The sequence below is a fragment of the Meleagris gallopavo genome, chromosome 5 (genome assembly GCF_000146605.3).
Source record: "Meleagris gallopavo isolate NT-WF06-2002-E0010 breed Aviagen turkey brand Nicholas breeding stock chromosome 5, Turkey_5.1, whole genome shotgun sequence".
Taxonomy (NCBI): Eukaryota; Metazoa; Chordata; class Aves; order Galliformes; family Phasianidae; genus Meleagris; species Meleagris gallopavo.
In genome coordinates, this window is record NC_015015.2 from 43,198,085 (window position 1) to 43,212,319 (window position 14,235).

Here is a 14,235-nt window from a genome sequence, read left to right on the forward strand (position 1 = left end):
GCTCTGGGCAGCCTGGTCTGGTGATTGGTGACCCCGCACACAGCAGGGAGTTGAAACTAGATGATCATTGTGGTTCTTTTCAACCCAGGCTATTCTATGATTCTGTGATTAAATAACATTGAAACAACAATGAAAAAGCAGATCATCATGCACACTCAGTAAAGAAAGACTGGAGAAAACAGTCTGGGCAAAAGTTATTCCAAACCAGAGCTGCCTAACAGCTAGCTTTCATCAAGGTGAGACTACAGTCAAGAGGGCAGATGTAATTTTAGAATGCAGTAGTTGAAGCAGAAACAGAAAGAAACTGCCTATCTACAATACCCTTGTGAGGTCACATCTGGAATGCTAGAATAATTCTCATTATAACAGTTACATACACAAAATTTCAAATTGGAGCAGCTGCAGAGAAAGGCTGTGAGGGTTATCAGCTGACTGGAGACTGCAGAGCATGAAAAATATTTAATATAGTCAGTCTAGCAAAACAAAAGAGGTACAATTTCTATGTACAAATACAGATGGGACAAGCACCATACAGGGAAAGAACAGTTCATCTAGAGGACAATGTTTCCACAAAAAACTAGCACATATAAAAGCAATACAGATTAATAAAACACTGAAGACGGAAATCAATTCTCCTATCATTAACAATGAAATTGTAGAACAGAATGCTTCCTCAGTTTGCTTTCAATAGACTGCAGAAGAGATGGGGAAAAATGTTTAACTGTTCTTAAAACACCTCATGAAAAGCATTACAAAGTAATGCCTCCCATTTTATTGTGGTACGGCCTCCATTGCACTCTTTGAAATATGTTTCCCCATATATTTATTCACAGTGCAGTAGCACTGTTTCTCAGCAGACAGAAGCGGTAGTCAATCCTGTGATGTTTGGTGGAGTGTATACATGCTGTATCCCATCTTAGGAACACACTGTCCTTACAAAAATGCAAATCCGTAAACTATAATGAAGATAGTTTCTGACTAAAGCCAGAACAAATTAGTTATACTTGAAAACTTTCTGGTTTCCTGTCCTCAACAGCCTGCGGCAGCTAGTTCATAACCCAAACTGGGACTCCTTCAGTCAAGTTTCAGAGAGGTATCTACAGCCTAGCCATGCCAAGCAAATATAACAGTCAGGGATAATGCCCTGAGGATAATGACAAATTTGTTACATAAAAGAGTATCTACCTATCAACAGCGCCTTGGTTAGTCGACCAATCTGTAAAAGCACATAATGACAGTTAATATAAAGCACACACAAAAAACAAACAAACAAACAAAGACATTATGGAAAGAAAAAACAGAAGCACCGATGCTTCGTGCAACTCCCTGAGAAAGGGAAGGAGAGGAAGGTAGGAAGCTCTGCACCTGGGAATTAATGGCAGGATGGGAACAGCAAAGAGCTCAGACTGGATATTTGGAATATTTCCTTACTGTGAGGGTGGTCAGACACGCACAGGCTTCCAAAGGGAGGTGGTTAATGCCTCATGCCTGTCAGTGTTCAAAAGGCATTTGAATAATGGCCTCATTAATATGCTTGAATGTGTGGTTATCCCTGAAGTGGTCAGGCAGTTGGATCAGATGATCTTTGTAAGGTCCTTTCCAACTAAACTACGCTATACTATTCATGACTTAGAACTAGAAACTTCAAGACTTACAGATATATCAGTCCTGAGAACAAACTCACGCCCAAGACAGAAAAGACCAAAATTAAATGGATTTAAAAAAGCTTTGTGTCGAAAGTTGACAAGGATGCATACAACAGCCTTCCCAGATACACGACTTTGGCAAGGCCAACAGGTGACTGCTTCTTGTCCATTCATATATTACTGCACTTTTCTCAAAGAATTCCCAGTGCTCTACTTATCAAGAAAAAAAAAAAAAGTGCCAGCTCATCCAACACCACACATAACAGTGCAACTATTCCCAATCTTGGCAAAATAAACTAGTGTTATCTATTCCCTCTAACTGATAAATACATCCCTCTCCCACAAAACAGCTATGAGTGTATCATCATACACTCCACGTACCAACAGCTCTTATGTTATGCCTACTTGGACAACAACAAATTTGTTAATCAATGATTTGCAATTCTGAGATATTTACTGTAGCTCTGGAGTCCTGGAGGGTCAGGAACGAAAGAATTTAATACTTTTTTAGTGAGGAATAATACACTGGCTTGATGCTTCTATGAAAGACTCTTGGAAGAAAAAAAATAGCCCATCACACTTCAATAAATGTAAATGTTTAAACTGTGAACTTAGTCTTTAGCTGTCTTCAAACCTGTTACCATATGTCTTTCCTTTTTGAGTGCACTTAACATTAAAATATCATGCTTACACTCCTCAAATAACCCATCTGTTGTTCCCTACTTCTCCTACTTCAAAAATTTGTCAGCTGTTATCCATTGCAGTTCTCAATTTTCAGCATAAAATTATCAATTAATATTCAATATTTATTTTGCTTTGTTACACTAATTTCAGGCACAGTACTTAAATTTAACTGCACCAACACTTGAAATAATGACAGAGAACCTCAAAAAGCTAAGACAAAGAAAATAGTATCATAAATATGTCACCTAGCTCTGTCACGCTTTATTGAAAAACTACTTTTGACTAACCACAAGGTAGAACAGAAGTGTTATTTCAAGATTTCATACTACTAAAAAAAAAAAAGCACTAAGATTTAGGCTCATAACAAGGGTAAAAAGACAAGAAAGTGTCTTGAAAAGGAGGTCACAAATAAGGCTCCTCAACATAGACCTGTGCATGAGATATAAAAGTTAATTATGGAGCAGTGCTCACTTATAAAAAGCCAGAAATCTCTTAGCAACTGAAGGATTGGATTTACTTCCAAAATGTTCTCTTCCCAAGAAAAAGGCATTGTTTATTTAATCAATGCCTCTCACCAACACGGAGTGTCCAAAGCATTTTGGCTTTTCTCTGTCAGCTTTCAACAGAGTTCAAAACAGTTAATTCAGTATATTAGCAGTAACACAAGACCTTAAAATAACTAAGTATAGCTGTTACCTTGGGCTTTACCAATGAACTCTAAGAGTTATATGTCTTGTTGGTTTAACTGCAAAGATGCAGTTGTCACAAGTAGTGCTCCATAGCTGATGTTGAGGGAAATAAATGGAGGGAAGACAAGTAGCCCCAGTATCAATGCAACTCAACAAGCACTAGCTTGCATCATACAAAATACACCTTCAGATTTAATGCACACATCTAGGACTGCTTATATAGTTAAAGTAAGTAACCATTAGGTTGAAATAAATAAAATTCAAGGCAAATCCAAACAGCAAAAACATTCCCTTACCTACACCCTCACAGTTAACTACTTTAGTAGTTTAGGATATATTGTGGCTCCTTCTAGCCTGCTCTCATATTTTTGCTTGTTTTCAAGAGGGTCACCTCACCAGTCTACTGTACAGTTTGATGGCTAGCACTCAGCATCATCTGTGGCTGTAGATTCTGCCAGATGAAGGAGAACTGAACTCTGCATTTCTACTGCAAGGACAAGCTGTCTAATGAAATACGGGAAGACATAACTTCATCAGAACTGTAACTTCTGATGAATTCAAATGCCTTAGGACCTGATGAGATTAATTATTTGGATTTTTTTTGGTGCTGGCACCTTACTCTTACCCATCTCATCAGAGCAAGGTACTCAGTCTTGTTCACAATAAACTTACAGTATACAATAAGCTTGAATGAACAGTGCTAGAGTTATTCAGCAGGTATCTTGTATTTGACTATTTCTAGAAAGCATTAGTACATACCTATTTCACTTTTACAGGTTTATTACATTTTCCCCAATAGTTTGTTCCCTTAATCCTTAAGGTCTCAGTGCAGATTGCATATTTATGCCAACAATATAATGGACAAAGAAAGAACACTTAACTCTCTTTTGAAAAATAAATCTATATCTTGCTGTTAACAGCATAGTGTGACGTTTGTTAATTTCTTCCACTCCTTTGTATTAAGACGAGGCAGAATTCTTTGGCTCTGTTAAATTCCTTTCTGTATACTGACCTAAAGATGAATGGAGCCAGATCATTATCTAATCAAGCTATACTTGTTTAGCAACTTTCAAGCTCTGTAGTACAGGAAAGTTAACAATAATTTAAGATATGATGGTATGCCCACAGTATTCTTCAAATGCTGAACATGAAACAATTCTGGCAATAGCAGCTCTAAAAGGTTAAAAACTGACAGATAACACACTTATTAAGTGATTACAACAGGAAAGTGCTTTAAAATATCCATTTCTCACAGTGTGTTCTATTACTTCCTTACAATGTGCAGAATTTCACAAATACAGAGCATTAATAAGCTTCTGAAAACTTAGAATCTTTTCACCAAAAAGATCAAAATAAAACATGCAGCTGTGAGGAGGGCAGAGGAACACTCAGTGAAACAATGCAAGTGTACCATGCAGAGGTACGCGGATAAGAGTAACAACAAAAGAAGAAGAAACACAAAACACAAGCATTGTGTTCTACTTCAGTGTTTTCCAAGTACAGTGATTCATTACACTGTAAATCCACAAATGTATAATTTTGCATAAAACCGTGATAATGGATATTGCCTAAATATAGAGAATACCAAGAAAAGCCTTGCACTTTGCAGAGATTCAGACATAACTGAAAGACTAAAGGCAAAATATGATGATATTTGAAATTTTTACAAAAGCCAATGAGTATCAACAGGAAATAATCAAAAGTTTAACTAAAAATGAGCAAGCCTCAGATAGACACAAGAAGATCACTTCTCAGTCTGCTAGGAAGTACTATGAGATTGTATCTTATACAGAAGTTGCAGTCTAAAAGACTCAAGAATAAACTAAGCATTTATGTTTGATATACACACACATATATATTGACAACTATATCAACAGCACCAGATATTGTGTGCATGAACAGATTGTAAACTTGAGGTCGTGCTGATAAATCCTTACAAAAATAATCCAGTTACATGAAGAAATCAATCCAAATTTATCTTATTGACCAGATGGGGCTGGCTGCTGTCACCAACAACTGCAGAGAGCACACTAAGAATCACAAAGTCATTACCTTGACTTCTTAGGAACTGGAATCAACCTGACAGCACTAAAGAGAAGATGCTAAAAGACTGCCTAGAAATGCACATTGAATTCTTCAGTAATTGTTGTATATTTGACGGAAATGCCTAGTAGAAAGATATTCCTCTCTAGTGCTTCAGTAGGTTTTTAGATAGTACACTATTTTACCACTGTGTTTGTACCATACAAAATTGACAATTGAGAACCACCGCTAGGAACGCATATAATTCACATACGTACTTACATTATCAGAAAGATCAGAACTTTAGAAAGATCAGACAACTCAGGTTTAGCCATAAAATGTAGTTATAAACATAAACAAGTACAGAGAGGACATTAACCATACTTTTAAAGCCCACAAGTATGTTTTGAATGATCCTTTGTTTTCTCACTAAAACAGAGAGAACTGTAGTTTCAGAAATACTTCTTCTAGATCATTAATTATTCTGAGAGAAATAGCAGTTTGCTCTTTGCAATTTACCTTGTCACTAAGTAGCAGAAGATGAACCAAGAACAGGTAGAAGATGAAAGACCATAGTGCTTTGATCATGTTTGTTTTTAACAATGGTAGGATACAAAACTAGGTAGCTGATACTTCAATTTCCTCTCAAACCAGGATTTACTGGCAGAGAACCCTCAAAGTACAGACAGGTCTAGGAGAATATAGTTCTGAAATCCTGAAATGTGTGAAAGCACCTAACAAGAACACAGTCAATTCATACAGGAATAGATGAAGAAGAAAATGTGAAACAGCAGAAGGCTATAAAATGCAGTTATATAGAACTGGGGGTGAGCCACAAAATTTCAGAAGAGAACTGATATCAATTGAGGTCCTGGTCAAATTTATGAAGAAAAAGGCAGCAATAATTCTCACAGACAACAAAAAGGAGGCATTCAACATCAAGGAACAGAATGTTTGTTATTGTATTACAATCAGGGGGAAACAATACTGGGGGAAAAATTAGAAAAAAAAGAGCAATTTCAAATCTACCCTCTCTCAAAATTAATGATATAAGAATATTAAAAAAAAAAGAGAGAGAGAAAGCATACAAATTAAACATGACATTTACTCACATAAAATTTTCTGGGTATTCACTCAAGGCCATATCAATGATGTTCAAAGCATCATGGTAGTGTTTCTGGGCTGATAGCAAAAGTGCAAGGAGATGAAGAGAGTTGGCATCATCCCCTTGTAGCTGCAGAGCCTGACGAACATAACCCAAAGCTTCTGGTATCTGATTAAAATCAACAAAAAGCAGAAAAAGAAAGCACATCTATTAGAAATATTGCTTAATACTTAATTATGCACCTGATGTTTTTACACTGTTCACCAAGATATCATGTTGAATTCTATTGACACCTTCAGAGCATTACTCAAAAGTTTAAAAATAGACCCAATGCTCAAAAATGAATTGTAAAAATCGAAAAATATATTAACTATGAAAAATAAGTTGCAATTAAAAAAAAAAAACACTTCACTTTAGTCCTTTAAAATGTTAACCTATAGATAATTTATTTTTTTCAAATATTGGCTGTATTTTTATATGATTTTGAAATATTTTATTTGTAATACACTAACAAGAACGTACAGCTAGACTGCCACAGTAAATTCTCTTCACACAGAATTTCATGATCTTCTGTGTTACCTGTATTTCTACTAAAAGTAAGTAAAGTAAGTGTTAAAACCAGGAAAACTAACTAAGCAATACCAGAAATTCGGAATTCAGAAATACAGTCATAGCTTGCTACTTGAAGAACAGTACGTGATATTAATGGGGCAATCCATTTCACTCTGACTTTGCTTAATGTCTCTGCTGCTCATTAGCAATGAAAAGCAGTCACCAAGATTGTGTCAACTACCATTTACATAACTACTACCCAAAATAAAATTGACACAGGAAAGACTTATGTCATATACAAAGCAATTTTGCATTATCCAAATTCTTGTGATACATGGTAGAACACTTATCTTCCTTACATTTAAGAGCTGTTCAAATTAGACTCAGCTCTGAACTTTCTTATAGCTTTAAAACACTTTCCAAATATCATTTTAAACATGTTTTGTAATTTTGCTCACAAACCTTCTACAAGCATTCAGAAAAGACACGCATCTTAGCAGATGCTGCAGACGTAAGCATTATCTAAGATTCTCAAAAGCTAGATTCAATAATTTCCTTCTCTTGATAATCTGTAAGCATAGTTTACACGTAATAGATGCATTGTGTGGATGTGCTTTCAAATTTGAATTTTCTTGCTCTCTGCTCAGCAATATAAAGGCTGAAAAAAAAAACCAACTGAATTTCACGTCTTATTTCTGATCCTAGGACTGGAAATACTGTGGTAGAAGTCCGGAGAAGTACAAAAAACCAAAGATGTTGAGAAAGAATATTTCCTTTTTTTTTTATTAAAAAATAAATAAATAAATAAATAAATATATATATATATATATACACATACACATATATACATGCATATATGCACTAAGAAAACCAGGATTTTATTGAAGAAAAAAAAATCACCTGTATCCAATCAGCAGATATAAGTCTTAAAGTTCAAGTGATAATGAGAAGCTGCACTTTCAAAAGAGAACTAACCTGTCTGGATATGGCAAGCTGCAGTGCCAAGTAAAATGCTGCCAGATGATCTGTTGGAGACAAACTGTGAGCCCTGAAAAAACAAAGAAACAAAACTATAAATCTTTTATCCTATTAATACAGGTAAGAGATACATACATATTGTGTGGATGTGCTTTCAAAGACAAGAATGATGTAATCTACAGGAGAATTACTCAAGCATTTGCATTAATCCTGATCAGGATGGTTCTGAAGCACAGAATTTGAAGACCAAGAGTAGCAAAGTAGATCTGAGATTTATTTCTTTAAACTCCCAAAGTTTAAGGACATTTTCAGCATACTAAGCCTCCTAGGAAGCTAGCTACCTCCTGGCTCTGGTTTTTTTTTTTTTTTTTTTAAATATTAAATTAGAAGAGTACTTTGCTATGTAGTAATGTAAAAAAAACTTATGTTGGATGGTTCATCATGTACCTATGTTTGAAGGTCACATGAAGAAAGCTATGCTGATGATTGTTTTATAAATAACTCCTGTCCAAAAAAAGGTTTTGTTGAGCTTTCCAATAACAGTGTTTCTGTGCTTATTAATTCCTGAATTATTGGTAATTACCGTAACTGCAAGTAACATAAATTATCAAAAGAAAGAAATAATATTTTTCCACATTTTTTGAAGTTTTTTTGTTTTATTTTGTTTTGTTTTTGTTTTGAGTGTTGAAGTCATAGAATCGTAGAATTGCTCAGACTGGAAAAGACCTTCAATATCATCAAGTCCAACCACAACCAAACCATACTACCATAACTGTAGATCAGATTTGACTTGTTCATATTGACACAAATCCCACAGAAAACAGTCTTGTAACAGATTCTATTTTCAACTGTAATACAGCCATTCCCATACTTATTTTGTATGGAATTTTGTATGGTGTTTGTGTTTGAACACAGGTATGGGTTTTTTGTTTTTCTTTTTGGTAGGAGTCCGGGAACTTTAACATAGAGACAAAACAAGTAATGACTGTACCCCAAAATGATGTGTAGTAAACACTGGGCAGTACAAATGGAACTATTTTTCAATGCATTCTTATAATGTAGGCTCAGGTAGAAGTAGTATGTGTAATAATCATCTTCAGAATATATAATCAGTCTTCTTTATAGGCAGAGAACAAAATCCTTTAGAATATATTACAATCACAAACCTTCTGCCTCTGAACTATGCAATCCTGTCTTCTAGGGGGGGCTACTTCTTATTTTATTGAATGTTTCCTTAAAGAACCAGTGGTGGCTGTTGCAATTTCTTTTTGTTTTGTTTTCTTTTTTAATTCAAAAATCAATCAAGACTAAGTGACTCTGAAAAGGAGAGATTGCATCCTGAAGAGTACTAGTTCAGTCACCAAGCTTCAGCTAGTGACAGAATAAAGCTGTTACTATCTATCATAAATTCAGTGAGTTCTGTAAAACTTCAATTCACATCAGCCACAGGAAAAGCAATGAAAGTCTTCCAAAAGAAGTCAGTGAAACAAACACCCCCTCACCAGTGCATAAAGATAGCAAAAAGAGCCTTCTCAAATGGCTAGTGAACTGATGGCCTTGAAAACTAGCACTGTTTCCAGCAGAAACCTGTATTTCTTCAGGAATAGGTCCTTTACATGAACAATTCAAGGCAAACAAACAAACAAAACAAAACAAACAAAAACTAACACTACAAAAATGAAATAAACAAAATCAATATTGACAAATCAAAATACTGTATTCCAGTACAATTGTTTGTTCTGCACACTGTGTAGGAGATAATGGAGAATTTCAATTCCTATCTCCTGAAAAAAAAAATTGTTTATTTAAAGAAGTGTGAGAGAAAATGGTCATGATTCTGCTAAGTGGAGCATGATTTGTCCAGAGCAGTAACAAACTTTCAGTAAATCCTCTACCTAAATCATCAACACAAGCAACTAGCAACACCATGATACATGCTGAAGCCTCTTTATCATTTGTAGAGTTCAAACTGTTTATAATCAACTATTGTCATATCCATCGGTATTACTCCCATGTAAAGCACTTCAAAGATGGGTGCATTTGCGATGTCATCACTATTAAATCTCCATATAGAAAATAATTATTTTCCTAGCTTACTACTCGCACTTCACTTCTCATCCACAGCAGCAGGTCCTTGATCATTTTGCCTCTATAGGCATAATTTCAAAAACCTGCTGTATAATCTGATCAGCAACTACCTCTTCTAGAAACATTCACATTGAACCGTGACTTAGAACTTTGTACCATATCATTTTTCCTTTCTAGATCAGAACAGAATACTCCTTTAAGCAAATATTTTATACTAGAAAATCATACAAGTGTCTTTAAAATGAAATAAAAGGAAATCCTTATGAATAAATTTTGACATTACTGGCAGAAAATGATGAAATGAATGTTAAAGAAATATGTTCTGTACTCATGAAGAATAACTCCCAGAGGTGAAAACCTTTTTCCATAGTCTTACAAATCCCTCTCTAACACAAAATAAAGCTTTTCCCTACATAAGCAGAATGAAATGAAAAGATTAATACCCACTCACCTCTGAAATGCAAGAAGAGCCTTTCTCTGCAAGACCTCTTGCATCCCTCGCAAAGATGCTGAAAAGGATATATTTAATCAGTGATGTACAAGATCAAGGGTTTACATTCCACGTGCTTACCAAAGTAGTGATAATACATGGACTGAGAAAAGTGGTTGCACATAGAAGCTTAATATTAAGTTTAGCATTCTCTTGGTTTCCTTCTTTAACCAACACGAGAATTTCCAGACGTGTTTATTCGTATCTTACCATCAGTAGCCTGCAGACTGTAAGTCAATCCTAGTGCCAAGTATCCTTTTGCTTTGAACTCAGACGTTTTGTCTCCAAGATCAACAACCGTTTTGGCAAATCTTTCTGCTTCTTCCAACTGAAAATATTATAAAACATCCACGTAAGTCTAAAAGTAGCTGAAGCTTACATGATGTGAAGAATGCACAGCATGTTTATTACGCTTACCAAGAATGTCACGATCTCAGTCGTGATCACTGTAAGGACTATTTTCCTTTTCATTAAACCTAGGTTTTCTTGCTAAATCAACAATATAGAATGCAGATTTAAGAACACTGAAGCACTCACTCTTATGGTTGAGAGAAATACGGGAACATAATGCCCAGACACTGTGTTTTCACCTTTTAAAAAATGAAATGGCATTTCTGCTCTATATATGCCATGTACAATTTTTTGCACTTCATATTCAATCAGAGATATTACTCTGTCAACCATTTTTTTAAAAAGAAAATCAATTACAAAAGCCATGATTCCACAACTCTGCAAAAAAAAACGTATAGCCATGCAGATCCCTGCATCACATACAACATTGATTCAAACTCATAAATAAACACATAAATGACCAGGGCTTTAACTGCATACCCAGGCTATCATGCTATTCAACAGACTTGAAAGGAAAAAAAAAAAGTTTGAATCTATGCTAGTAAATGTAAATGCTAAGTACAGCAAGTTACATACAGAGTCAATCCATAGGAAAAAAAGAAGTACAATCTATAGGATCTATGTTAATTACTACTGTACTTTTGTCAGCCTGAACAAGTCACATAACAACTACTGTGCTATTTTCTCAGTTTCTGATTGTGACCTTCCTTTTTCCTTCACATCCTTTCTGAAATAATGTTCTTAAAGTTATATGTGTATCTTGAAATACCACATCTTCAATCACCTGAATGTTTTTCATACAAATACACTAATTTCAAGGCTATCTAAAACACAGGTAACACTTTTAAAAAAGACACTGCCCCTTCTAAGAACTCATAAATGCCAGCTATCTCCAAACATAGTATCAACAGTAGAGCATCTTAAAAAATTAAGAGAGGTTTGTCCCATTCACTTCTCAAGATAGTTATTTTCCTCTTGCAGAAGTCAAGAAGTTCAAGAAGAAACAGAAGTCGGTTAAATTTTTAATCTCTGTATGCCAACAACATTTCAATTTGTAATTCACTTTAGGTGTGTCTTAGATGAGTATCAAGATATGCTATGTGGATATTCATAACCATTGCTGTCAAGTATTTTCAAGCCATACGAACAGGGATGCACATGTGCATATACTTATCTGCGATGTATCTTCAGTGATGATGTAGTGCATGTAATCACTGTGCAAAAGTGCTACATCTCTAATCCAACATTTTGTTGCACTTTAATGTCAGCTCTTGCTGAAAAAAAAAAACAAACAAAAACAGTGGCAAAGCTTACCCAGTGGAGAGATCCCATACAGAGCTTTGCAGCAAGGAGAGGAATAGTTGCATCATCTGGTTTCAAACGAATACATTCCTTCAAGACTTTAACGGCTCGAGCAGACTGTTAAAAACATTTTTCATTGAAATTACTAAAAGCATAACTATGTTTCACAGATATAAGATTCCTGTTTCCATTATTGTCTCTATTTTTCCCATAAGCAAGGAGTCAATACCAAACATTTTGCAAAAATGTGCCACAACTCACACAAGTGAAACACATGACTGTAATTGCTGCTGTAGTTTTTTTTCCCTTATGAAATATGATTAAGTGTTCCAGGAGACATATTTGCTCAGGATGTAATTTCAATAGGTACATTTAAAAGTTTGCTAGGCCTGTGAGCTCACAGCATTTCAGCAAGGCAAATGAAAGAGCCAGAATGCAGGCAGTCATATGAACAAGCTGTGCTTCAGTGCTCTGTGGGAGTTAATGCAACACTTAAGAATAGATATGGTACAGGACTTTACAATAGACTGTCACTGCTCCACTTTTATTTATTTTCCTCTGTCCATTCACAGTTCGAAAGAGAATTTTAAGTGAACAGAGAATGGCAAGAATAATTAATCAAAAGGAACTGAAAATGGAAGACTGCATCTGATAACATAAGCCGCTAGGTTTAAGAATTAAAATAACGTATCCCATTTTACTTGCAAAGGATACACTGTCTAGGACACAGTAAGAAAGAAGAAAAAAAAAAACAAAACCACACAACACCAACACAGAAATTCACAAAGGAAAAAGAACAGAAGCATCGTGAATCAGCAATCGTCTATATCGGCATAAACTTGGTTCATCAAAACAGTACTTGAACAAAGACGTTCCTGGAAAATGTGTTCTGGTATAAAACACTACTGTGTTTGTTTAACTTAGCTTAAGCCTGATGTCAAGACTGCTCTGACCATCAGCTTTCAGTCCTCATGAATTAGAAAATATTGAAAGGATTGTTACATCCTTTCTATAGCAGTAGGCATAAATTCACAAATACAGCGAGTTGGTTTATTTAAGAAATTATTTTCAAAAACACTGCAGATGAAAAATTATGAAAGTGCCAAATATTGTTATCAAAAGCCATAAAAAAAAAATATAATAATCTCCAAAAATTAAGACTTACTTTTCCTGCTGCCATCAAGGACAATGCAAATTGATACCAGAGATGGAATTCTTCAAACGCAAACTTCATGGCTCTTTCTAAACACTAGTTTTGAGAACATTGTTCATTAATGGCATATTCTTTGATTATTAAGATATAGTAGTATAAGATTTCTTATAGATAAACACCTAAACCCCATGTAATCACAAATTTGAATTATTTAAATAAGCTGACAGATTGCATATGGAAGAAAACAAACTTGAACAAAAAACTTATTTCTGATATGCTATATTTAAATATACCTATCCACACTATCCTGCTTAGTTTGAGAGAAAGAATGAGAGATTTCAGTCAGCTTACTCTTAAATGAAGGCACTGGGAGGAAAAGCTCCAAGAGGCAAGAGAAACATTAGTTTCTTCTTAGAAAAGTAACTTTACTTTAGAAAAGTAGAACTGGACACGGACACTCACTGTAAATTGTGAACACTTGTGTAGCAGTGGCACCATACATACTTATTGGTACTACTTAAAAGATGAGGGAAAGTTCACCCAAGAATATTATTTCTAAGAATTTTAACTTATCACACTAAGTATTCTGCTGATTTTTTGATTTAATAAGTGAATGCCAATAGGAAATTTGTTATTACTATACTAGATTTAATATATTATATTAGCATTATATGTTAACTTTGAAGGTTTCGTATCTGCTGCTATCAGTAAGAAAAACTTCATTTTGCTACACTCTCTTTAACTAATCAGATCAGGTCCAAAGAGTTGAAAGGTTGAATATTTCTCTAGATTAAACTATTTTAGCGTGAACTTTCTATTATGCAAAGTCCAATTAAGGAAGCAGCTTTTCTGCTCTAATAGTTATAATATGTATGTTAAATAGCAATACCATGAATTATCTTTTGCATTCAGACTCAGGAAGCACAGACAGTTAAGTAGTGCATTGCTATGTAACATCAAAAGCTGAAGCAAAAAATAGCTCTGAGGATGAAAAAACAAAAATATGTTTATGTATGTATGTATAACTAATGCCAGCTATAATTTTTCCTACTATACAGTGTTCAGCATCAAGACTATTTCTAAACAGTATTTTATTAAATGACAATACAGGGACAGAAGTTTCCTAAAACAAATCCCAAGTGTTGCAAAATGTTCATAGTTAGTATTTATGTGTA

The 14,235-nt window shown here is 34.7% G+C and overlaps 1 protein-coding gene across 3 annotated transcripts in view; it reads right to left on the reverse strand.

The window, feature by feature from the left end:
- The window catches only part of TTC7B (tetratricopeptide repeat domain 7B), a 127,116-nt gene that overhangs the window by 51,291 nt on the left and 61,590 nt on the right, over nt 1–14,235 (reverse strand). For all 3 annotated transcript variants that reach the window (XM_031553644.1, XM_031553645.1, XM_031553646.1), the window contains exons 10-15: nt 13,073–13,156; nt 11,920–12,024; nt 10,465–10,582; nt 10,216–10,273; nt 7,674–7,746; nt 6,154–6,314 (exon numbers count right to left, since the gene is read on the reverse strand). In XM_031553644.1, coding sequence (XP_031409504.1) covers nt 6,154–6,314; nt 7,674–7,746; nt 10,216–10,273; nt 10,465–10,582; nt 11,920–12,024; nt 13,073–13,156 — 599 coding nt within the window. The remainder of the gene's footprint in view (nt 1–6,153; nt 6,315–7,673; nt 7,747–10,215; nt 10,274–10,464; nt 10,583–11,919; nt 12,025–13,072; nt 13,157–14,235) is intronic.